Source organism: Chaetodon auriga, chromosome 7 (genome assembly GCF_051107435.1).
Source record: "Chaetodon auriga isolate fChaAug3 chromosome 7, fChaAug3.hap1, whole genome shotgun sequence".
Lineage (NCBI taxonomy): Eukaryota > Metazoa > Chordata > Actinopteri > Chaetodontiformes > Chaetodontidae > Chaetodon > Chaetodon auriga.
The window spans coordinates 25,765,864-25,793,798 of record NC_135080.1 but is presented as its reverse complement, the minus strand read 5'-3'; the positions used below and the strand labels follow the sequence as shown (position 1 = coordinate 25,793,798).

The window sequence follows — 27,935 nt, the reverse complement described above, 5'->3', positions numbered from 1 at the left end:
AGAAGACAACCAACTCGTGGGTTGTCACATGAAAATTTCTGCCATGTACAACATGTTCTATGATGTTGACCAATAGGAGCACAGACCACTCCTCTGTGAACATGGGGAAGTGAAAAAAGAGTGATGACGTCGGTACTGACAGGTGAAGGTGGTCCCTGACATCTCCTTCCTAATTACTTACATATATTTCACAAGTTGTGTAAGATGGCAAGCTATGACTGGTCGGGGTACAAAGTGTAAACTGCCATGTCCCCAAAATATATGTAGAGTTAGGTAATGCTTAGTTAAAACAATATAACAAATAAGAATAATGATATAGCTGCAAATAACAAAAGCTTATACCCCAAATTACCCCAAATCAAAAACCCTACTGAAAAGATAGAATTTCAATTTTCCCTAATAAAAAACAGTGCATTGAACATCTCTTGTCAGCATTAATCAATAATGAGAAGCGCTGTCAATCATGATGGTGATTATGATGATGACATCTCACCTTTTTTTATTTATTTATTACTGGTTTGAAAAGGAGAATCCTTTTCAGCTAAAGAAACTAAAAAGTCAGCTGGTACACACACACACACACACGCACACACGCACGCACACACATGCACACACACACACATGCACACACAGACACACACACACACACACACACACACACACACACATATCTAGAAATGAGCTAACAAAACAAACATATGTCACATGTCTGTACTGATGTGTGTCCTGTGTGGGTGTGTGTTTTTGCCCTGGTGTCTGTGCTCTATGTTGTTTCTCTGCAACACGTGGAGCCTTTGGGTGCTGCACAGAGCCGCAGGCACTGTTCTGCAACTATGGCTAATAGCATGGCACTTAACATCAGATATGCTTCATTGTTCAGTAGGCTAAGATAAGACAGGAGAGTAGAAAGATGAGTGTCTGGCTCACTTGTATGTGTATCTGGTTGAAAATGTGCGCAAATGATTGAAAAAGACAAAAAAAAAGAGTATCCTCTTCTCTGACCAATAGTAGAGTCTGTTGGATTTGGTGTTTGAAAGAAGTCTTCTTATGCTGATCTATGTACAAGCATTGAGGTTGACTGTAAATGAGATGCAGGTGGACTTCTTCCCATGCGGTCAATTCAGGCGGTTTTCTCTGTTCTTCTCTGATATCAGCAAGTAGTCCCAGGATTGATCAGAAACACTTGTGCCTCCTGTTATTTTTACTTTTTTTCCCTCCATTCACAGTATTACAATATCACTGAACAATGAACAGTAGCACAAAAGAAGAACTGTTTAGTGGGACCAGAGCCAGACTTAGATTGATGATGACATCCAAGAAAGTTGAGCGGGCTCCTCTTTTAAAAAATTCTGTGGAGTAAGAGACAAACTTCTATTGCGTCATTATCAAAACCTTCAAAACGAGCGGTAATGGTTTGAATCATGTCAAGACTCAACATGTAGGCAGCACTGTGTCGCCTTTCCCTCATGTATCTCACTAGAGTGCATGTGTGTGCGCGTGTGTTTTTGTTTGTGTGTGTGATGGTGTTATCTCCATCTTCACCTTTCCTGACACTTGTGTGGCTCATCAGCGGCTATGTGAAGTGACAGGCCACATCCTGGGGCAGCTGGCAGGAGCTGGCGCGCCGCAAAAGAGCAGCACAACTCCATGATAACACAAACCCACATGTGCACACACACACATACATATAAACACACACACACACACACACACACACACACACACACACACACACACACCTCAGGCCATTCCCCAGTCTTAATTCCTAAACGCATTTGCTCCAGTTCCTGCTGAGGCGCTGCAGGGGAGACTGTTGGGGGATAGAGGAGGGGCAGGATGCATGCAGGACTAGCTCTTCACACACTATTACCCCTAACCCACACATACATAGAGTAATCTACCACCCTCAATATACACGCAGTTAAAATTGACAGAGCTGAAGGGATTGGCCTAGAACAGGCTGGTAGTGCCCAGCAAGGCCAACACACACCTACTAGCATAGAGGTGACAATGCCTACTGTCTACTAACGGTGTGTACTGTCTGCGAGCCTTATCGAGGCAGATGGCCGAAGCAAACCCAAACAGCCTCTCTTGCAAAAAGCAAAAGCCCTATGTATTTTTTTCATAGACAGAATATGAACAACTGTGTTAGGAAACATCTGTTTTTTTCACAAAAAAATCAAAGATGCCAGTTTAAGCAGATCAAAATGTGTAGTGATGTTAACTACAACCTCCAAGGTGCTTTGTGATAAAATCACTGAGCATAAAGTTCTGTCACATGTATGTGATATACAAGTTATGTATTGAAAAAGATATGTGTTTGTATTGGTACCATAAATAGGTATTGTATTGGCTCTAGTGGAAGACACCAGCCCTATCATTGGTGTGTGCTGTCAGTGTAGGTCTGTATCATTTGGTAGGCGAAAAAGTTCTGCTCTAACATAAACACACAGAGTGGGTTTCTTTAGATTGGCCACCCCTGCAGCAGAACTGACATAGCCTTTCACTTGTGTACTTCCAGACTGGTTTTGGGCACCGTTAACTCGATGGTTGGAGACTATTGACTCTCTGGATTATGACTGGCGAATACAGCTCAAAAGCTTCAAATATGAAACCCATATGTCAACCACTTCACACTCAGATCTCATAGTAAAACATTTTCTTTCCCACCGAACCATATAATGTTTGCACTGTGATGCAAATAGACACCATCTTTTTTCACCTGATTACATTTCACACTTGTGTTTGTATTGGTAACCTTGTGAGAACTTAAAAATTAGCCTTCAAATACCACACTGACTTTGCCAAAATTAGCTGCAACTCCCCCTGCCCTCAGCTTAGCCCTCTGGGATTTAAAGAGGAAGAAGGAGTGAGGGGCAAAGATGAAAGTGTCTGGGGATCTCAGCAAAATCAAAAACAAATCTCTGGGAGCGTTGGGGTTAACCCCTTTAGCCATCGAGGGCTTTGAAGTGCTCGGCCATACAGTTAATTGTCAGAGTCAGGATTAGAGAAAGGTGGTAACAATTTAACCCGGCCAACGAGGGGGCTGAAGGCCACTGCTCAGGCCTATCAGGTGTTTGCAGATGTTGTGTGCGCCTCACGAAAAGCGACAGCAAACTCCTGGAGATGAGAGGAAAGCTTAACTGACCAATAATGCTTTGTTTGCTCAAGCCCCCATCACATTGTAATTGGCTGGGAGGGGGAACAGAAGCCCCTGATTGGACAGCTGGTGCACTTAAACTGTTACCATTTGACATGGTATGCTGGCCCATGCCAATGGTTCTTCCTTCTGTTTCCCACAAGAAGACCTGACTATTTCCATTCCTGTGCAGTGATGAAGATCCTTTTGGGCAAAATGCACAGTCGCAAAGGAGAACCTTGTAAAGAAATAGTGACTATGGATTTTCTGTCCGTACACTTGTCACTTTGTTCCCGGTGTCCTGGTGATGCAGCAGGGATGAAAAAAAAAACACCTGATCATAACATCCATCCACTTAATTTTCCCATCTTGCAATATTACTCTTAATTCTTTCCAGATGGAACATATCAGGAGCAGGTAAGCACAACTGACACGTACATTTGTTTAGTCCACAACAATGCTGATCTATGCTATAAATGTCACTGTCCTCAGCACCAGAACAACTCTTGGGGAGCTGAAAGTACAGCAGCTGGACATATTTTCTTCAGTGAACTAATATCAGGGATTCAATGGCCAATTTTTGTTTCAGTCAGTCCATAGAGGTATGCAGAAAGAAAACTGCATAGTTTTCAAAACACTGATTCCAAAAAAATTGAGACACTGTGTAAAACATAAAACAGAATGTGATAACTAATCCTTTTTGACATATACTCAATTGAAAATGGTACATATACAATATATTTCATGGTTGACCTCATCAGCTTCATCGATTCTTTTGCATTCTTTGTTTGGATGCTGTGTAAAACATAAACAAAACACAATGTGATAAATAATCCAACCCTTTTTAAATATGCTCAACTGAAAACTGTACAAAAACAATATATTTCATGTTTTACCTCATCAATTCAAAATATCTGCTTATTCTGAATTCAATGCAGCAACACGTTTCAAACATGTCAGGACAGGAGCAACTAAAGACTGGGAAAGTAGTGGAATGCTCCAAAAACACCTGTTTGGAACATTCCACAGGTAAACAGGTTCATTGGTAACAGCTGATTGGATCATGATTGAGTATGAAAGGAGCATCCTAGAAAGGCTCAGTCATTCAGTTGTTTAAGGATGTTACTACATGAACTCAGGAACACTTCATAAAGCAGCTGTCAGTAAACAGTTTATTTGCAAATGACATCATTCTGTTGTCATGTACATTTTACAGTGTCCCAGCTTTTTGGAATTGGGGTTGTTTTTACTGATTCATGTATTCTATTTTCCCTACCCACTGTAACTTTCAAAGCCCATACTGAAATCAGAAAGATCATAGGACAGTGGGCTTTAATCAATCACTGTAGATATAGGCCATGTCTTCACAGCATATTTCTGTCTTTTGAACGGCTGTTTCGTGGTGTCTTGGTCGCCAAATGGCAACATCACTGGTTTGATTCCATCTGGCAACCTCCAGAGCAGAAAAAAATGTTGAGAAACAAAAAGCGTGATCGAGCATCAGACCTGCTGAAAATGCTATGTAAATGGACACGTTTGTAGGAATTGAAACACATCTGGTCAATGACACGGACAAGTGACGGACGTTGGAAATAGTGCAGAACTGCTTTAAAAAACATTGGCAGTGTGTGTGTATCATCTGTCTACAATTTGCTGTTGTTGCATCTCTCTTGTGAAGTATTTTGTATTGTCATAACCTGCTCGATGCTATCTGTGAACATCACCTTTGAACTTGCAAACGCACATATTACTGTCAACTTGCATTGTACCTTCCCTCATTGTCTCTTTCTTTCTGTTTATCCTGACGGTCATGACAGCTGATGGCTTTTTTTCTGCTGTGGTGTGTTTGAGACTTGCTGGTACTGATCCCAGCTGTCACCTCTGCTTTCTCTCGGTTCTCTTCGGGCAAAACAGGCCATATTTGACCTAGACCTGAGTTTGCATTTAGAACAGACTTGAATAGACTTGACTTTCTCTATTCTACCTGTCTGCATGTATGCTGGTGGCTTTCTACCAACCTCGCAATTCATGCTGCTGATACACCTCACATTTTCTGAGTGCATCAGAATCTGTCTTGTCATCTTTAAGTCTCTGGAGATGTCCTATTCTTCCATAGTTTTTGGGGCGTTCCACATTATTTCATAGTGAATGCTCAGTGACTTCCCAAGATTCCTTGTGGAGTGTACCTCTGGTAACGCTATGGACCTGTTAATGAGTGGGTCCACATTGTGTTTGTCTCAGCAGGATGCACATCCACTTGTGCACAAGCATGAATGATGAGATACACATTCCTTGCAGTGGTTCGCTGCTATTCCACAGTTCCACATGTAGTGCTGACACACCAAGAAATGCAGTGATATGTCAGCAAAGGCAGGGAAGAAGAAGAATTTTTGATAACTGCTTAACACGTACCAAACATACAAAATGTATCTATGAAACTCTATTAAAGACTATTAAAGTCTCTCACAAAGGTAGACAGTGATCCATCAACTAATATGCTCACATTTTGAACGCACATTTGACTGTCTGTCTTTTATGGCCATCAGTTGTGGTCCACATTAACAGTGATGACAGTCGATGTGTGTGGCTGTGTTTCTGCTGCCCAAATAGAGGCTGACAGCCCTCGTAGGTGGTACTGACAGCTGTGTCCTGTATCACTGGTCGGGGCTTTGTGTTTAGGCGTTAACGGAAGTGAGGCTGAATTTTGTTTAAGGCGTCTGAGTCTCAGGTTTGATTGGCAGACAATGTAGATGGCCACACATGACCCGACCCCCTGCTGGGATGGAGAATAGGCCTGTTGTTCCTAAAACAGTCTGCCAGTTACAGCTGCAGCTAGTCCAAAATGTGGGGGCAATCAGCCCTGATTTAATAGTAAAATGTTTGTCACTATCATCCCATTTAATGTCATGTATATGATGCAGTTAGCTTGATTAGAGACAGGATGTGAAGTATTTATGGTAGGTTTATTGTGTTAGATCACATTATGTCATGTTTTTGCAATATTGTTCTTTATGAAATGATAATTCATTATTGCACTGGTCTGATATTAGAAGGCTGCAACTAGAGCCATTATGACACTGAAATTGTTGTACAAGTCTAAGACCCCTTAAATGCTGTTTTACACTATATATATATATTACGTTTGGTTTAATTCTTTTCACTTTGAAAGCTGTATTTTAAACTAATGATGACTTTCAGTTAATATTTGGATATATATATTATTATTGTTATTATAACTTTTTTTTAACAGTAATGGATGAATGTTTTGTTTTTAGAATGTCAGACTATAGTGACGAATGCCCATCAATGACATCCTCATCAAGTCTTTTTTTTTCTAAGCAAAAGTCTAAATCCAAACATATTCAATTTCTATTAATGTAAAACAACAAAACAACAAATTCTCACATTTGAGAAGTTCTAATAATCTCAGCACTGAAATGATTAAGGCAATGACTTCCATCCTGTCATCCCCACGTTTGACAAACTAGAACCAGTGCATGTTTAAACTTATATGTTCGTATGAATGGAAAGACCTCTAACGATTCATCCATTATTAACATTCCTGTCAACTGATCTTCTGGTGATTGACAAATCCTTTAATCAACTCATCGTTTCAACACTATATAAAATGCCAGTTCAGAATATAAGAGGTATATATTTGAACCTTGAAAGAACCCAAGCATCAGCATTGACACTTCGAGCTGATGTGGTTTCACTCTGTATCATTGCCTTTCCGTCTCTTCCCCATTTGACTTGGATGAGCCTGGCACCATGCTAACAGGTTATCATCCTCCACACAAGCTGTTAGACATATTAGCTCTCTGTTGCCTACCACAGCGCCAACCCAGTCATATGGTGCCAGTCTAGCTGGATATCAGCACGACATGCTGCCTCTCTGGCACCACAAGGTCCATTTAGCTGAGGCTGTCTTCCCCCTCCCCGCCCACCCAAACAGTATCAGAGCCTTTCTTTCACTTTTTTATCTCCTCCACACACATCCCTGGTGTATATGTCTCTCTTCCTGTTCCTTTCATGACTTTTCATTTTCCTTCTTCAATTTAAAGTAAGGCCTTTCAAATTCTTCCATCCGTGATAGAAATTTAAGGCATTCCATTGACATTTTAACCAAGACTTGGATTTAAGTGCAATTGTGTCTCTTTCCTGACCTTCCTGATTAAATTATTTTTTGTCTTTTCTTATACACGACTGCTTTATTGTTAAGCTGTGTTCAATTGCTTAAAAGGCCAGCTGTGTTTTATTTAAGATGGGTTTTAAATTCTCAATTCACTTAGCATTACCAAATTCCCAAAAAAGTGTTTGTTTTTTCTTTCCGTAACCATCTTCTTCTGTTTTCATCCTTTTCGATTGCACACTTTTCATTCATAGACCTCCGATCCTCCTCTACCCCTTCCTCCCTGACACCATCCATTCTCTCTCTCTCTTCCTCTCTCCCCCTTCTGGGTTCCCCGGTGGGGGTGCTGTTTGTAAAGCATTATAATTTATAACGGAGCAGAGTGGATTTAATTTCAGTGTGCGGGGGCTCGCCAGCAGGGCGCCAGCCTGCAATCAGGGGAATCAGCAGCTCGCACAGGGCCTGCACTGCAAACACACACACACACACACACACACACACACACACACACACACACACACACACACACACTCACTCACACAGCAGACCCCCACATAGAGGCAGCTAGAATGGAAAGTATTATCAGTGGCCACAAACGGACAGTGTTTCTCGTCACCCAACTCCCTGGATGCTCCCTCCGCAGCCCGGCACCTTCTCAGCTTCACTTTCAGCCCTGCTGCAGCTGCTCTCGCTCTCTCTTCCTCTCTCTGTTCCTCTGTAATTTCTCCGTCTGCGTCTGGCTTACATTATCTGCATCTTCCTCCCCTCCCTCCCCTTTCTCTCCCTCTCTTACTCATTGTCTCTCATTACGACTCATTGCCTATTTGTTGGGGGTAAAAGGCTTTCTCATCATAGACTCCGCTCCCTTCCAAAGACAATGAAGGTTCACCAGAAGGTCAAATCCAAATATTAGTCCTCCTGTGTCCCTGTCAAATATTTGCTGTTGTCCCTCCCTCTCTCCATCCCATCTCTTCTGCCCCGGGGGGGTGGGGGGTGGGTTCTAACTTACCCATTTGCCAGTTGCAATTTCCCCTTCATAAATCCTGCCTCTGTGGCAAACTGTGCCAGACGGTGGGATGATCCTTCCTTGCAGAAGGTCAGAGACCGAACAAGAGGAGGAGGAGGAAAAGATAATGTTTCTCTTCGGTAGTCATAGTCATTGGACACAACTGTCAGTTTGATAGTTGTCCTGGAAGCTAACATGACAGGTAAAAATTAGGGGATGTTAGCTTAGTACACATAGAGTAGAGCTGAAATTGGATTTACAGTACTTTTGGTTCTGACTAAAACTGAAACGACTTCACTTTACACACAAAAACACATCCTTCCTCCAACTATCTGCTGAAAACTTATCACTGTCAAACAATTACAACAGGGGAACAAAAAACAGTGAAGGTGAGGATGAAATTCACAGACGTTCTGCTTGGGTTGGGGTCATTTTAAATTCCTTGGTGTTGGCCACTTTTTGTAGAAATCTTTAAAAAGTTAAATGTGTAAAAAATGTATGTAAAAATATGATGGAATTACAAAAGCATGCATGTGTGAAGAAACGTGATAGTGGACTCAGCATATGTTTGTGAGTTTGTGTGTTTACTTCAGCAGATTATGTGCCATACATATGCACAGCCTCAAGCCCTGCTGCAGTGGTGGCTGATACTTTGTCCTGGTGTAGAGCTGTTATAACTGGGAAAGCATGATGTTTCCAAAGACGGTACAGGGGCATCTGCAAACTCTGGCCTCTCATTTGCATTCAGTGTGATGCTAGCTACATGAGCTGGGCTAACCTGGCTAGCATAACAGAACACCTGATGGACTTTGATAATGGAAGTCACTCTTACACGCTGATGTTCCACACACACCAAGGCATAGACTTTTTCCCTGTTACCAAATAAACAACTCCATAAAGGGTTCCTGAAGAAGTGTAATCCCTCTAGTACAATTAAGTGTGCAACTGTTTATGCATTTGAATGAAATTGTGAATGAAACTTTTCTCAGAACTAAGGCTTTTCACCTGTTCTTATTACCAGAAACGCCCTCTGATTCATCCTCAGTTGGCAACTAAACTCTGACTTTCTTTTCGTTCTCTGCTCTTCCTCTGCACTTGTTTGTTTGTTTTTTTCCTTTAGAATCTTACTTTGAGAGATATTTTGTCATAAATCGTCATGGAGGATGTGAGAGTGAATCCGTTATAAACCAAGAAAATTAAATTGTGTCCTTGTACTAATATGATCACATGCTGCTTGTCCACTTTCGTAGGTGCCAGCTGTATAACTTGTTTTGCTGTGCCACACATCATTAAATCTCACCTCATCTTGCTCGTATTAGTTTGTTGCATTGCTACTGTGCTTTATCCTCCGGGATGCAGATAGTTTTAATCTGAGGCCTTGGCCACTGTGTTGTTCGGTTCCTGCTGTTATATTAGGATGATTGGACATCTGCTGTGGGGGTGCTAAGCTGGGAACACTAGTCCAATCTCCAACAGGAAATCTGTCTGATGCTGCAGCATCATTATTCTGATACAATGACAGAAATACACACAAGGTTGGTTTATGATCAGTGACTTGGAATAGTAAATGAACATGCAAAAATATGCTGTTTTGTGCGATTGAGCATTTCATGTCTGGTGCACATGTGTAGTGTTACTGTTCGCTATTGGGAACTCAGCACCATCTTTCTCCATTTAGTATAATTAATACCCTGCCTTTCCACTCTTCTTGGATTTGCTCGCCTTTATCTAACCCCAACTAACGACTGCAAGAAATGCTTTATGAGCTCAGAAGAATAACATACAAGCACAACACACACATCCTGCAAAAGGTTCGGCATCAAAAAGCCACAATTAGCTCATTTATATTTGCTGGACATTTCGAAACCACATGAATTGGACAGGAAGCAGGTCATTTCTCTCCCTGTTACATGCTCCAGCAGCAAAAGTTCAGAGGAAGGACTCATCTCATAAAGGCTCCAAAACGAGCTTTTTCTGTGTGTGGATATCTGACCCCCCACTCCACCCTGTCTTTACAAAATAAAACAGTGTGCCTTAAATTAGTCATTTGAGTCAGTCAGGTATGGGTAGACAATATATTTCATGTTTGACTTCATCACCTTCATTGGCTTTTGTAGATATCTGCTTATTCTGAATTTGATGCAGCAACACGTTTCAAACAAGTTTGGACAGGAGCAACAAAAGACTGGGAAAGCTGTGGAATGCTCCAGAAACACCTGTTTGGAACATTTTACAGGTAAACAAGCTCATTGATAGTATCATGATTGGTATGAAAGGAGCTTCCTGGAAAGGCTCAGTCGCTCACAAGCAAGGATGGAGGGAGGTTCAACACGTTGTGAACACATGAATGTGGAAAGGAGATTACTATGTTTGAAAAACCGTTGTCGGTAAACACAATTCTTTTGTAAATGCTTATGTGACTTCAACAAACTTTTCTGGAATCATTGTTGTAGTTTTGGTTTGATTTGCTTTTGTATCAAAAAATCTGAGATATGAGACTTCCACCCAAATAAAGTGGAGGTGAGTGGAGTTTAGTTTGTGGGACTTGCATAATCCACAGAACACACTGTCTAGAGGGGACTACTTTAGTTCATCTAGCTCATCTACCTCAATTGAATTGACTCTGAGCTCAAAACCTGGTCAAATCAAACCTTCATACCAACATATAAGTGAGATTTTCTGTCGGTGTTATTTGAACTGGTCCTTTAAATGTCTATTCTCTTCCCCTGCCTCATACAGAACACCTTTTATCTATTGTACATATTACATATTGAACAGGTGTTTCTATTATTAAGTCCATCCCCTGTATTAAGAGGTCAGTCATATCACTCTGGATAATCCTAGTGATTACAGCTATACCAATACATTTACATCATGAAATTTACTGGTGCTTAACATACAGTATGCTAAAATGTTAGCATGGAGCACCATGGGGAAAGATCTACTGGAGACCCAGTGATAACTAGTGGAACATTCAAGGTCTGCAATTAGTCTTAATTAGTCTCCATGCTGGTGTAGCTGAATTGAATTGACTTCTCATTAATGTTACCTGTGCATCTGCTATGACAAGTCAGATTGTCTGCAGTTACACAGTTTGGTTTTAAGTTGCTCCTAATGTCTCTCTTCTTCTTCTTTCCCTCACTCTCCCCTTTTTTTCTGCTGGAGCGATTCATTAATGTGCGGGACAATCTCATCCAATCATATTTGTTTATTCTGATAAACCTGAGTGTCGCTGGGCAGACTGTGACTGCCAAAATCACTTCTCTGCCAGTGGAAATAAACCTAATGACCTTGGTCGCCTTGCCAACTTCTAAAGACACTGTGTGTGTGTGTGTGTGTGTGTGTGTGTGTGTGTGTGTGTGTGTGTGTGTGTCTCACACTAATGGCTATAGAGTTGTAGTTGTTTCATTTAAGTCAGAGTTATGAAGTGTTATGGAGCCCTTTTAGGTTTTAACCTCCCTTGGCAGCAGTTAGGATCTATATTGCAAAGGTTAGAAGGCTTTACAGTCTCTCATTTTTGCTTTCTTTTTTCATGTTGTGCACACACATACACACACAATCATACACACTTGAATGAAGCTGCACTGGCCTTGGCCTTTATACATGAGCTATACTCAAATTTAATCAAAAGTCCTAATGGCTGCTGTGTGGGACGTTCCCTTCTCTGTGTACGTGTACACGTGTGTGTGTGTGTGTGTGTGTGTGTGTGTGTGTGTGTGTGTGTGTGTGTGTGTGTGTAGGCAGGCCAAAGGGCCTTCGAGGCAGCAGTGGTTGATTGGAGGGCACATGTGTGATGTGGCTGAGAGATCAAACACACACTCTTGATGAATGTGAGAGTGGAGGGCAGCGCTCCTTTTCTCCGCTTCTGATCAAGGTTGGGGTGTTCTCGGTTCATTACACACACAAACACACACACACACACACAAATACACACACACAAACACACTCCTTTTGTAGAGTGAGTCATTGACAGTAAGAATACTGGTGAAGCACGTTTATATTTTTCCAGTTATCTACATTTCTGTTGTGTGTGTGTGTCTGTTGGTTTGTGAGGTCGTTGCCAGTAATGAGGTCAATCTCCTGTGTGGAGCTAAAGCCTCAGTGTGTCTTTATCTCTGTTACATGGGCAGAGGATTACTCTCAACACCACTTTCTCTCTCAGCACTCTCTCACACTCTGCCTCCATTACTACACACTCTCAGCAACTGCCTCTTCTGTTGACTTACAATTGAAGTCAATAAATTCATTCCAGAAATATATATTTACCAGCAGCGGCAAGAGTGTGTGGTATTGTTTTCACCTTGCGAGTGTGTGTGTGTGTGTGTGTGTGTGTGTGTGTGTGTGTGTGTGTGTGTGTGAGTATGTGATCCTGCACACAACCATTGTAGCAGGAACTACCACAGAAGTGGTTTTGAGTTCTTTGCCGGGTGTTTATATGTCTGTCTGTTTGTCTGTGAACAGATTCTGTCATCATGATAGCGTGAGTTTGGAGATGTGTGTGGTCCAACCCACGAGTCCTCATCAACAGCGTAGTTCAGGTCTGCTGTATCATAACCTGAGCTGGAGATGATCATCCGTGCTTTTATATCATCCCAGTTAGACTATTAATTCCCTGCCTCAGCAAGTCATCTGCGGATCACGTGAAAATGGTCCAGAATGCTGCTGCAAGGCTGTTGCCCAGTGCAGCAGCACAGACATGGAGCTCTGCATGGTCACAGGCAACTGTGTACGTCTCTGACCCGTCCCGTCCGTGTATCACCAGTACGTCACCTAGGTCTTGGGATCAGGGCTAACTGGTTGCCCTTCATGCTCAACTGAAAACCAAAAGTGTTATTATTATTGTTTGTCTTATTGTATTTGTTATTGGTCTCTTTGCTGTGTGAAAGGTGCCATACTAAATAAACGTATTTAATGACGACAGAGAAATCATGGGCCGGAATGTCAACATGTTGACGGGCGTCATGGCTGCTGTGATCCGATCAAAAGATGGTCTCTCGTGGCTGATATCTCCTCGAATGATCCGTCTTTTATTCCACGTCTGTTGTAGTCTGAATGTTTTATTAGTTATAATTTCTAGAATTTCATGACCATTGTGTATATACACATAAGCTATACATTTGAAAATAAACATTCTTCAAAATTCTTCAATAAAGATACATTTGCCAAAATAAACAAATACAAGAAAATTATTAAATTATTGTTTTTAGTGCTAATATATAGTCAACTGTGTTTTTTTTTTTAAATTAATTTGCCAGTTTCATAAAGAGCAGATAAGGAAACACTCAATAGACACACACACACACACACACACACACACACACACACGAAAGAATTTTTCAGCTTTATATCAGTTCAGAAAAATGCCAAAAATATGAACACACTTAATTGCCATGGAGGGTTGCTTTAGTCAAATACTCACTATTTGAAACAGTGAAATTGATAATTGATCTCTATAAGTTCAAAGGTTGTGTGATATTCTGATCTCTTTCTGTTTTGTTTGGTCTGTTTTTGTGGTCCACAGTGTGTAAATATTTCAATACAGTATAAACACATATGCATTTGATTGTTGACAGATGAGTGTTTATATCATCTTTACATGAGAGAAATAATACATTTTCACTGGATTTTAAACTGGCTTGTAATCAGACAGCTGTTACTGTGTACAGGGCACTTACATTTGGACCATGCTCTGGAACCGAGCCTTTTTATTTGCATCAATGTTTTGTCAGGGTTTTCATCTGATTATCTCATCCATAATTTGCTGTAAATATTATGCTGGATAAGTGTTAGTGCCAAAGTAATACCCAATAGCAATAACAAAATTATACTTTGTTTTCAGTGTTTTTGACAGAATTAGGTTGGTACCACCTCCATCAGATGCTGGGAAGCAAGATACACATAAAGTCCTGCACAGTCATACATTTCACACATACTGTATATGGAAAGTGAGCATTAAAAGTGGAATAGTGTTGATAGTATAACTATTACACCCTTGGAGCATTGTTCAGATTCTCCACTTTATTTAAATGTTAAAGTGTGGATATCTGCCAGTTAGTGTCATCCAGATTTCATATTTAATGCAAAATAAACTTAAACCTCCACATGTTGGTTGACCCCAGTCTTGATTTAAGAGTAACGCTATCTTTGCTGCATACATTATACACACTGTGCTTACTTCACAAATGATGAACTACAATTACTAATGCAAACATTACTCCTCATAGGCTGAATTGTTGGCATATACACAAAATGCTGTTTGTGCCCTCAGGCTGGTTTGGAGAAGACTTTGTCTTTGCAGTGTTTCTTTAGAAGCAGCACATCCAGCGCGTGTTCCTGTTGAACCACTGTAGAGCTCCTAAGAGCTCGCTCAGTCACTGGACAGAGTGTCTAGTGATTGGCACTTGATCTTGGTTTGAAAATAAAGGCGGGGCTGAGAGACATTAATCAGCTCTAACACATGTACAAGTGTATTTCCTCTTTTTTTCCACTGATAATGCAGTAGAGAGCATTTGCTCGTAGTCTTGTGAAGTGAAGCGTTTGGATCTGACACATGCTTCATACACACTTACGGGTACTCTATTAAGGCCATCTTCAATGGGCTGGTTGTCTAAAGCGCTCCTATCTAGAGTGCAGACTTGTTTTGGTTGATGCTCTGCTTGCATTTCCGTGCATGCCCATGTGCACCTTTTCTGTTGTTCACACACACACAAACACACAGACACACACACACGTGTCTGTCTCTCTTTGCAGTCTGTTTCACCATAATTGCTAACACCCCCCTGCCCTCTGTTCACTTCACACATGACGTGGCCCACCTTTTCACCCATCTGTCGGAACTACTGTGTGTGAGTATGTGTGTATGTGTGCATTGTGAGCTGTCATGCAAGGCCGGAGCAGTGTTGATCAACGGGCCAAGCCAATGGCATATGGCCATGTCCTGGGGTGCTGTGGCATGTAGGAATGCAGAATAGCAAACTGAACGGACAGGAGCTTGTGCACATAGCTGTACGGATACTGATGTGCCAGCATTGCATATGCAACTCATCAAGTGGAGTTCTGAGCACCCATTTCTCTCTTTCTCTGCCTCCGCCTCCCTACCAACTATCATCAGTGCCAACACCACAGTCACATCTCAGTACAAAGAGTGGAGGACTCTGTCTGTTCACTCGATAAATGGGGTCTTTTTGGTCTGCCTACATTTTGATCTCCAAATGGCAACCACTCACAAAGACACAAAAACTGCTCTGTTTGTTCTCCTTCTATCTATCTATCTATCTATCTATCTATCTATCTATCTCTATTGGCATCACCACTTAAAACTCTCCATGTGCAGTATATAAAGTGCAACCTTAAATTAACATGGATGTCTTTGTGTGTGTCCCTGCAATAGAATTTAGGCTCTGTGTTCTAATGTGCGTCAGTGTGGGGATCCATGCTATCAAATAGACCAACACCGTTACTGCATTTTCTCATCATTTATTCATATAGACTGATTGAATGATTCTATGGTGTGTCTTTTCCCACAGTGTATGGATGCTGAGACTTTATCTAATGGACTGAGTGTATGATGCATTTCAGTCTGTGATCTTGATAGCTGCTTTCTTCCTGTTCGTTCTCTCTGGTTTCGGTGGAATTCACCAATTCCAAACACTGACATCATGTACAGGGATCAGTCATGTAGCATGTGCCATGTTCTACAGATCATAGTGCAAAGGCCTGTTATTCTATGTGGTGTCATGCCAAGGTGTAAGACTAGGACACACCTCAGTAAAATCTGTGAAATCATTGATTCAATAGGCTAAACACCCAGTTAGAGAACTCTCACTGCTGATTCATGTCTAACAGGATGAATGGTCATCTCTAATGGCAGCCTGCTGCCAACACTGCAAGAAACACTGGAGCAGAATGTGAGAATTTTCTAATCATTCTTGGCATATACTCAATTGAAAACAGTACAAAAACACTGTATTTAATGTCTGACTTCATCACTTTCATTGATTTTTGGAAATATATTCTCATTCTGAATTTGATGTAGCGACATACTTTGAAAAAGTTTGGACAGGAGCAACAGAAGAACATGAACATGCAAAGCTTGCATGGTCAGATAATATTTCCATATTTCTCAGAGGGGAAATGTTAGAAACAAAGTAAATATCATAACCAACAAGAGTCACAAAATGATAACTTAAATCCACCGCATTTAACATAGATCCAGATGTAGAAGACCAGTTTGGCATTGAAACATGGAAAAGTCCTTTCAGCCCAGGTAGATAGACACCGTCGCTAGGTAAACTTTGATTGGTGATGCCACAAAGATACCTTGTGATGGAATATTTCACATTTGACTGACCAGCTCACTGACAGATGTTTTGAACTCTCGATAGTCCACTCATTTTTCAGCCCTTATTCTTTTAATTTACATCTGTTGAATAAATTACTGTTTGTTTGTTTGCATTATTTCCTGCCTCAGCAGCAGTAGTGATTCATTTCCTCTAACATAATGCAGATTGCTGGTCCAGATAGATACAATAGCAGTATTATAATGATGCTTACAAAGGGATTGGATGTGAGAGTGAGTTAAAGCGAGAGCAGTGGCATGGCAAGCGATAAAGACTTAACCCTTACTCCTCTGTGCTGTGGATTAGATGTAGCCTGTTCATTATGAGCTGGGGTTGGGGATAGAGGATTAAGTGGTCCCTCACCTGGATGAGAGCAGCTCTGGGATTGTCATGGGATAGAGCTGATGCATTAGGATCTGGTACTTATCATGCAGCTCACAGTGAGAGCACAAAGAATGTGATCACTGAACTTGTTAACTTTACTTTGCCTTTAATTAGGATTTCAGGAAGGTTAAAAGTGGACAAAGGCCTAACAAAGACATCCTGTCCTGATTTACAAATATCCTCTGTCACAGTGTGTCTACCAACAAGTTTGGTGACAGCAGGCGGTTCATGATAAACCCTCAGACAGATTAGGAAAAGCATGTTTCTTCACTGCCTGAGGAAACATGGGACACATCTCAATCAGTTTTTCTTTTTTTTTAAATAGTAATAGTAATGGATGCCCATTTCAAAGAGGAAAATGAAATAAAAGAAAGACAGAATTTTTTTTTGTCGAAGAACAAGAAGAAATGAGCTTGATAAGAAACTAGTTTTAAAAGACATTTTAACACAAAAACAGTTATTAACCTATTTTTCCTCATCACTGAACAACTGCACACAGGGCGATGTTACATTGAGCTGTCTCCTTTTTTTAGAGCATGTCATTACTAACACTAAGCTGCATGACTGTGAATCATATGATACATTCACAGCCTGCAGACACATAGCAATGAAGTGTGAGTTCTGTCCTCATGGCTTCATACCTTCTGCAGTTGTGACATGCTGAGACATCAAACTTTAACATCTAGGAAAAGCAGGACTACATATTCTCCTATGATGATGAACTATTTCTGCACGTTCACTTCCATTTACATCATTAATATGTAAAATTGCTTTATCATGCAGCTACAGTCATGCCTCCCTGCTCTGTCACTGCAATTTCTTTTTATTTGTGATGTGTTGCTTCTTGCTTACGTCACCCTGTTGGATCAGACACCCTGCGTAAGCATTAGCCTGGAATCTGATTGGACCATCTGCCTTGCAAGGCTAAGGAATGTGCAAGATAAATGAGCATAGTGTTCACAATATACATAAAGAGCGTACCAAGAAACATGGTTCAGTGTGATTGGTGCCGGTGTAGACGTAGAGTGCTAAGTGTCTGGCAGATCAATGCTTGACTGCACCGTGTGTTGTGCAGTATTTTGTCACTTTCCTAAAAAGTATTGTAGGTGTAGAAGTTGTTGGTATCATCTCTGAACATTTGTACAAGTTTCTATTTTTTTACTCCTAAGTCTTAACACACATTACTTGTGATGAAAAGTACTAAAGTGAAAGTACAATTTCACTTTTAATTCACTATTTTAAAAACATCCACTTCTTCAACCCTTAATGCTTCTAAATGATTTTTAGCCAAAACACAGATACTTACTTGCATTAAGCCAAGCAAAAAAAAAACAAAAAAACAAAGGCGATGGTCAATGCCATCAGATGCCAATGCCAAAGAAGACTGTCAACGTTAGCTGAATGGTTTGCACGTTGCTTATTTGCCACATTTGCTACATTTAAGTGACTGAAAATAAAAAATCTGATGAATTGATAGCTCCTGTACTCGGTATATTTGGGTATTTTGTCAAACTGAAATCATATCCAAAACAAAATTATGGAAACATTCCTGACCAACTAGTTTTCGTTTTGATGTTAACTGAATAATCGCCTCTTGTCCTTTAAGATTTGGCTCGGTCATTTTTGGACCATCATTCCTCCATGAAGGCATACTTTGTCATTGTACCTGCTAAACTGCATCATTCTGAGCTGATAAGAAAGCCTTTGAAAGTTTGTCAGCATTCCAATTACTAGTACTTACACACTTACACAGTATTCATCAGTCACATAGTGAGTCAATTAGTGGAGAGCTGACTTACTGGAAGAATATAAATCAAATAAAGATCATTTTAACAGTAGGAAATTCTGCTATAATAATGTTTTTCATAGCAGTGGCAGCTTGGAGGCATGGTGAGTTGCTTCAGCTTTATGACGTTGTGGTCCACGCCTTGGCTTACTTTTTATTAGCAAGGTGCAGTGTATCTGTGTGTGTGTGTGTGTGTGTGTGTGTGTGTGTGTGTGTGCATCTGCATCTGCAGGATGCAACTGTGTTCTTTGGTCTCCTCTGCAGAAACAAAAGGAATGTGTGCATGTGTGTCTGCATTTTGGTCTGATGTAGTCTTTAACAGTTTTCCTCTGAAGCCTTGTTAGACATGCCATACTAAACACACACACACACACACACACACACACACACACACACACACACACACACACACACACAAAGCCTCAGAGCCATTGTTTCTCACACAGCAGGGCACAAGGTCGATTGCCAGTTGTGGAGCATTATCAGCCTCCCCGTGTTAGCTTGTGTGTGTGTGTGTGTGTGTGTGTGTGTGTGTGTTTTTGTGCAGACATGCTCTCAGCTGAGGGAGCTGGTTCACGGGCCGGTCAAAGCCGCCTTATTTCCTTTTAATTGACTTAAGATGGGCAAACAAGACCTCAGCAAGCACACGGTACCCATTACACTCACACACAAGAAACACACAACGCCAAGATGCACACTAATGAAGCACACGAACTGACACACACACAGCCACAATTGCTCCTGCGTGTGTTAGCTACTTTACAGTTCCATCAGACTAAATGAGGGGGTTGTGTTTTCCCAGTCAGCACTGCTGCCTTCCAGCCGCCTGCAGCTCTGCAGAGTAGTAATGTTTTTATTCACCTTGCTGCATAATGTCTACGTTGGTTTAGTTACATGTACCCCGAGCTAAGGTCAGGATCAGAGGAGACTGCCTTTTTGTTTAACATGACAGCCTGCGAGCTTTCTGACACCCGTTTCACACGTGGATAATGAAATGTTGCTGGCTCTGACTCTCTGTGGAAGACAGAGGTTTTTGGCATTAAACTTTGTGTATCGCTAACATTTCCACATTGATTCCTTTCACACATGAAATGACACTTCTGTGGTGCAGTCAGCAAAGCAGCAAGTTGGAAAATGATGACACTAAGAAAGAAAAGCATTCTTGGTTCTCTCACAGGCGCCTCAATGATGAATTAAAAAACTAGCTGTATGTTTATCTCCGTTTCCTGACCTGCAGAAGTCCCAGTGATACCCCAAGATAGTGTTTATTGTTATTATTTCCATTTTTTTTAGACATTAAGAACATCATATCCCCAAAACTGCCATTTTAGAATCAATAGGTGACAATCAAAATTAGGTTTTGGCTGTCTTTAAATTCATATTTTTAATAAAAGCTGGAGCTTGACTCACTCTTTGCTGATAATGAATGGGGTTTTTGTTTGTACTATGCATGTAGAATGAGACTTATTTTCCTTCTGTCTCTGTTGTTTGTCTTTGCTGGATCATGCACCTTGATACTCACCTTTGTGAGAGGAGCGTTTATTCTCAGACGTTCAGTTTTCTGAAGATTCCACTCCTAAAGAAAAACTTTAATAGAAGAACATGATGCCAGCATGTAAAGTTGCCAAAATATGTGCACGTGGTAAATCGGCTACTTAGCATCTTCTGTAATCTGGAATACAGTAGCAAAATGTAATCAAACACCTTATGGAAGCCAAAGGAAAGTTGGCAGTACACTGCTTCCTCTTAAAGAAGCTGGAAAAAAAGGGAACACAGGGACAACCTGGCCTACACAGTTAATGAGTTTGTCCCAGAGCTCTGCCCATGTTGTGTTTTTCTCTTTATTCCTTAGCATTGATGAAGCTCTAAAAACACTGGATACTACACTTCCCATAATGCACCTTGTGTCTCGCTTGACTTTTCCTGTCGAGTGAACTCCCAAAGCTTCTAAACCCCATGCCCCCAGACTGAAGCACAGGCTTTGTATTAAACCTGCTGTGAGCATTGCCTGATTCAGAACCTGCTCCTGCTGCTGCAGGATGAACACAGACTCACTTTTTTACAAACCACCAGCTATCAGCATCTGCAGGAGCTACATCCACATCCAGGCTGTGCATAGATCAGCTGCATGTCTCACTCACTCATCTGCCCTCTCCAACCATGGATATGCATGCTGTGGAAAAACAAGTATGCTAACAAAAGTACACACATATGTATCACCAGCAGAGATTAAAAAGCCAACTTTTTTTCTTTTTATTTCCTGTTTGTCTCCTGCAGGTTATTCCTAAAAAAGAAGCTCCTCCGTCTGCAAATTACCATTTCAATTGATTTTTTTTTTCCCCTTGAAAGCATGCCTATCATTTTCATTGCCCCTTCATCCATCCATCCATCCATCCATCCTTCCCTCTCTCCCTCACTACCCAAACATTGTTTTATCATTGGTGTGAGAGAGAAGAGGACAGGCGAGAGGAGGAGGAGAGGAAGAGAGGAAGATGGCCAGCTTTCTACTTGTCTGTCTTTCTGTTTGTCTGTCTCATTTTTGTCCAGGCATGGCCTGGTGTAAAGTGACCATGCCCAAGCCTATTTGATAATATTGTAATAGTTTCAAAGTAATCTGGAAGATATCATTTTAAGCCACAGAAGGCCGTATTGTTAAATGATAAGCCAGTCGTCCAGTTTTAGTGATCATGCTCTCACTGCAGCCTTACCATCTTTTTGTGAGCTTGCAGTCTTCTAAAGGGCTGCCAAGCTTTTTTTGTTCACTGCCATGTGAATTCAAACCAAATGCTACCTGGACTCTTTCAGGGGCAAACCGGCCCGGATGTGAGTCTCTGTTTGCACAATGCTGTCACTGTGTCACAGCACAGCGAGGAACAGTATGCCTTGCAGCTCTACTGCCTTGTTGAAGGCAGCAACATATAATGAGTGCCATAAAGGTTTTTTTTTTTTTTTATACTTAAGAAAGGATGAACCCTGGTATGGTGTCACATCACCCAAAATTGCCAGTGAGAGGCAGGCTATCCATCCCTTGCTGCGTTGCCAAGCATACACTGGTAGCTAGCCGTTGGTTTCAGTTTATCCAGATAACATATGAACACAGATGGATATGAAGGTTTTGTTCATCATCATCCGTCTTGACAAAAGCAGTTTCCCACTATTTCACGGCACTCTCTTTCCCTGTATAATACAAATATTTTCACTTTTACATGTGACTAGAAACCTCTATGTTTAGCTGATATCTGCTAGGGATTCACTGTTGAAGGAATAATCATCTCTTGAGAGTTATCCGCCAAAGATTATACAATAAAATGACTCTGACAGTATTTTGTGAGATTAATTTGATTGTATACGCTTACAGAATTGACCAGACTTCTATTTTTGCAGAATAACTGAACTGAACCGACTCATCATTATGTTAGACTTTACAAATAGAAGTATACAAACATCCTGTAGTTTAAATATTTCTGACGGACTGGAAGCAGCGCCTCTCAATTAAACCACCCTCAAAGTCATTTAGGTCAGGCATCTTGGCCATTCGAATGTTTAACAGTACTGAATCTGCTGACCTGGTCTCTGTATAATGAATTGCAGTCACTTGATTCACTGTTTGAAGGACTTTTCCGTTGGCGTTAACAAGTAGGTAAACTTCGTCTAGTGGCCAGTGAGTCTGAATATTACATCAGAAATGTAATTGAAACTGTCATGGTCAGAGAAATATGATGTGGCCTTAGTGTGTGAGCTAAGCACATTTTCTGTGCTTGGTATTAACACCCAAAAGTGTAAGGCCGCCTGAAAGTAGTGATGAGCAAAAGGTATTTCAAACTTGAAAATCTTGAGTGAAATATGGCTGAAATTTGTATGTACATATTTTTATGCAAAAAATGTACATTACCAGTTATATGCCCAGTAAAATGTAACATGATGAGGTCATTAACCAAATTGCGGCCCCATAAGAAGCCGTTACACAGTCCCCTCAGCCTTCAGTCAACACAGACTGAAGCAAAGTGCACTGGGCTCAGCTGTCTCTTGCATTGCTGTACCTTTTTCTATGGGGCAACTCACATAAACACATACTCAGCAGCATTTGCCCTTGAGGCAGAGAATAAAGCATGTATTATACATCCAGCTCAGGATGAGACGGAAAGGAGGGTCACATTATTAGGGAGGAAGTGCACAAGTGCACTTGTGTATGCAGAGGACCAGGCAACATGTTGTGTGTCTGGGGCCTCTCGAGTGTTTCCCTGTTGTTCTCTTCAATTGATAGGCTTAGAGTACCACTTTGAAGAAATGCACAAGTGTATATACAAGTTTTAGGTAAAGTGTCCTGTTGGAGAACTTCCCCGCTCAGTGATGACAATGGACATAAGTTAAACATGCATGTTTTCCCCAGTAGATTGTCTGCTTTGGTGCCTCATGCAGACATCTTACACACTGTACGCTATGCTGAATGATAGAAGTTTCCATATCCCAGTGTGTTACCATAAAGTTGGCTACAAGCCCTAACACTGTGGCAGGAAATGCTTAAATTACTAGCACCCGCTCGCACTAAGTGAACAGTACTGACAAAGAGCACGTGTTGCTGCATAACTATAGTCTCAAGCAACATGGTTATGAAGATTTCAGATTTGGATTTATTAAATCGGCACCATGTTAACAGACGTATCAGTATCAGTGTTTATGTCGACCAATACGAGACAAGAACTGACACTGCAGAAATCTCATGGTCGTTTTAAGAATTTTTTTATTGATACAATAATATGTACAATAATACAGGTGTGTCCATTGTTACACAACACACTACATCATGTCATGTTTATTATCATTCAGTATAGTTTTGTAGGTTTTACATAAATGTGAATCTTATTCCTCCAGTCTCAACTTTGAAGCCGCACTGATGAATATGTTTTATATTATCAAACCGTCAAATATTATGTGCAATGTGAAAGGTGGTGTAATGGAAAAAGCCTGCAGCTGCTTATCACCCAACTCTACCAAGCTTTTTACTGTCTCTCAGCCCATTGTGTTGGTTTTGCAGACTGTAACTTCACCATTTTGGTTCACTCTCTCATGAAACTTGTTTGCAGCCACAACCGACTGCTGTTTTTAGCTAAATCTGTCTGATTAACTGACCACACAAAGGTAGAACATTCTTCAAGAAGCCACATAATATGTAATATTTCTACAACCCAGATGCTTTCATACCCAATCATGTTCCTATCACCTGTTAGCAATGAACCTGTTTACCTGTGTGATGTTCCAAACAGGTGTTTTTGGAGCTTTCCACAACTTTCCCAGTCTTTGAAACATGTTGCTGCATCAGATTCAGAAGAAGCAGATATTTACAAAAACCAATGACGTTGATGAGGTCAAACATTTAATATATTGTCTTTATGCTGTTTTCAATTAAGTGTATGTCAAAAAGGATTAGCAAATTAGCACACTTTGGTTGATTTGTTTTACACAGCATCCCAACAGTTTTGGAGTTGGGGTTGTAGATTTGGTCTTATCCAACTGCAGTAAATTTTACACTAACTTAAATATAGATGAGGTTTTGTTTTGGCAAGTACATAATTCCTATTTTTAACCATCCTTTGGTTCTCACATTCACACCAGATGACTCATTACAAGGGTTATACTCTGTCAACATTTCAAATGTCAGCACACATCCTAGCCAGTGATCTTTTTGTCTTCTTTTTCTAGACCCAATTTGCTCTCAGCTCTCATGTAAGTGTTAGCATGGAGCCTACTATCGCTCGGCATAGGTTAGGCTTCACTTTCAGTGTGGAGCGCACAAGAGATTTAATAGTCTGTGTTTTTATCATAAAGGGGAAGAGCTGACCAATTGGATAATCTTCAGTAACATTCAAGAATATCCTCTATCTCCTGTTGTTATTGTGCACATGTGTCCAATATAATGACTGTATGTTAGACTCCTCAGAACTATCATTTGAGGTCTGGTTTTCAGTAACCAAGAATTGTTTCCTGTCTGTAATAACCAGTTAAAATCCTTAAAGTTGTATTGCAGTGTATATGTATGACACCTAATGTCATTTGTAAATATTCTGTATTCCATTTGTATTGTGTTCAGTGAAAGTTCACGTCCCAATTCTACATTAAACAATGTATGTTATACCTTAAGCTGGGAGTTTTTAAGTATGTGCCTCACACGCATATAGCCACCCACACTACACCATCTTTTCTCAATTCCAGCTCATTTGAGCATTACGCTGAACTTGTGTATTTTGTGTGAGGACAAAGGGCAACCTCACATCATGCTGGCCCCTGGCGCAGTGTGTTTGTGTGACAGCGTCCACACGATAGGAGCCAAGACTGGTGTTTGTGTGCATGTGTGTTTTGTATTATTTATACATATGGATGAAGGCGGGTTTGAAGGGGATCTTTTGGGTCTTTGTTTAGACTAAATAAATAACTGCTTGTGGGACATACACACACACACACACACACACACACACACACTCATTTAAATTTCCATTTATTTCATACAGTATGTTTTGAATTATATATATTTAATTATATATATATACATATACAATGAATGTACACCTGATGTAAGGAATCTGACTGTATCAGAGGGTGTCGCTCTGCGTTCTGCCACTCGATGGGTTTTAGTTGGAAGGTAATTGCTGCTTTGTGATGTTGTTTTATTCAGATTTTAATTTGAATGACTGTATTTGAATGACTGTATTGTCATTTTTTTAGTATTTTTCAATAACCTCCCAATTACTGCTTATTGATTTCGTGATAGCAAGTAAGGAAGTAATTGTAGATGAATGACAGCAACCTAACCCCCAGAATAAGGCATTAATAAGTGCTTTATTATGATTAATATGCTAATAAAATGCATGCTACTGAGCAACTAGTTAATGAATATGTGTGCCTTGATATAAAGTGTTTTGCTTTAGTTTTTCACTTAGGTGAGCAGACACACCAGCAGTCTTCATTTGTTCAAATAGTAGGACCCCAAGTTCTTTAACAGTTAAATTGATCATTTATAGTTCAAAGTTCACGGGACAAAATCCCAAACATTTTCTGGAAAAGCGAATCTCTCATGTCTCCATCCAAGTTAGAAGCTAAGAGTAAAACGTTTCAATTACTGACATCACTTAAATGATTTCGGGGTAACAAAGACTGTCCAACTTTTTTCTTACAATTGAAAGCAGTTAGTATCCTGGAGGTTTTATAGCCTGATCCCTGCAGACACCCTGTGTCCCTAAGTTCACATTTCACTGCAAGTTGGCGTTGCTCTCCTCTCCCAATTTGAGCCATTACTCTCCACTTTGTAATCAGCTCCAACAATTATAACCTTGCAGTGCGCCTCTGATTACTGTCTTGGTGTATTTTGGACTGTTCTGGGAATCCAGAAAAAAAAACTGATACTGGTCCCAGCAGAACTGTAGGTTACACACATTTACAGTAACCCCGTCTGTGTGTGTTTGTGTGTGGGTTGCCGTTCGTTTGAAGTGCTCATTCCCCCCAAATTACAGTGCTGCCATAATGAAGTATTACCATGCGATTTCAAAGCAGACCAGTACAAAGAGCAGCAGTTTGTGTGTGTGTGTGTGTGTGTGTGTGTGTGTGTGTGTGTGTGTGTGTGTGTGTATGTATGTGTGTATGCTGGACACTTGAGGTGAAAGTTCAAATCACATGCCCGAGCAAAAAGCATCTGCCCAGCCAAGGTGTGTATATTCTTGCGTGTGGGTTGGCATTTGTTTTAAGATGCAAGTAGAAAAATAGCTTTTGTGTGTAATGCAGCCCCACTGTGCCGAGGCAAGTGTTTGTGTGTGTAGCACTGCGTATGACTTGAAGAAAGGCAGTTGCGTGAGTGGCCTCCCAGTTGTGTTTTGAAATGTGTGGATCCACCAGCCAGCTGTGACAAAGCTCAGTTTGAGCTCATACACACACACTCGGAGGTGCGGGCGTCTTTGGCTGCAGGCTGTGCTGGCCTCACCTACGGCCTCCCTGGCCTGCTGAATGTTGCATGAGGCCCGGCCGCCTCATACATAGTACATTAGCACAAACATGCCATCGGATGATATACATACTGCATTGGCACCTGCTCCTGCCTTCACTAACAAGCATCCAATCCATTTTTCATCAACACATGCAGTGGGATGTCTGTTTGAGGACAGGAAAGTGGGAGGTGGTGGGGGGAGTAGTTGGGTGTTTTTTGCTTTTGTTTGCGTGTTTGTTGCAGATGGTGGACCTTGTCTTTTGTTGTCTACCTTTTGGTGCTCCACACTTCAGGTTTTCCTGAGGTTCTTTGCTTTCTGCTGCTGTTGCTGGGCAGATATTATTTTCAAAGATTGGATTTATTTAAAGCTGCACTAACCAATGTTTTGTTTTACAATGTATTACAATGGATCAACATGTGAGCAAAAAAAAGAAAAAAACTGCTACAGCCCCACTACACTACCTGCCATTTAAAGAGATAAAGAGCCACCAGGCTGTTATATCAGCCATCTGTAAATTTAAGCCTCACTCAGTGTGGCTGCAGTGTGAGCTAGTACAGACAGGTTGTGTCATATGTCCCAGTAGTTACTAGCTAGAGTTAAATTCCAACTGATTTTGCTTCATGATGGTCCCTGATTTTTGTATCAATTCGGTCAAATACCATTATTGTGCTGTTTATTGATAAATCCATGGTGCTGTCCATAGTGCTGAAATCACAGATGGATTTATAATTAGCACTGCCATTCTGTCAGTTTCATGTTGTTTCATGTATATTACACTATAAATCCCCAACACTATGCAATATTACAGCTTTACTTTTCTTTTGAGTAGCATCACCTTCACGATTAAAGTCACAAGTAGCTATGTGTTGTTGCAGAAGAGTGAGAGGATCATAGAGACACACTGCTGCCTGTAGTATTCCTACAATGTTTCTATGATCATTCATTAACATCTGTTCTGCTGTAAATACAAACAAACAAATGGTTACGGATATAAGTTTTACTAAAGGGTTAGGGTTAGGTGTTAATATCAAGTTGGTTTAGGGTTTTGGCCATCACTCCTGTTAAAAATAAACAAATCACATCCCCTATGCTGTAACAATGGCACTCTGGCAGCCTGTCAGCAGCTGTCAATCAAACACAGACAACATCATGCCCATGCATATTGTTGACATTATT

General features: G+C 40.8%; 1 protein-coding gene across 3 annotated transcripts in view; it reads left to right on the top strand.

Moving 5' to 3' along the window:
• Nucleotides 1-27,935, top strand: part of bcas3 (BCAS3 microtubule associated cell migration factor) — a 332,868-nt gene that overhangs the window by 165,663 nt on the left and 139,270 nt on the right. Inside the window, exon 24 of one of the 3 annotated variants that reach the window (XM_076734877.1) lies at nucleotides 21,064-24,922. The exons of the other annotated variants lie outside the window; for them this stretch is intronic. Within the exon in view, the coding sequence (XP_076590992.1) occupies nucleotides 21,064-21,074 (11 nt within the window). The 3' untranslated portion in view covers nucleotides 21,075-24,922. Of the gene's footprint in view, nucleotides 1-21,063; nucleotides 24,923-27,935 lie in introns of those variants that run through there. 3 annotated transcript variants of the gene reach the window in all.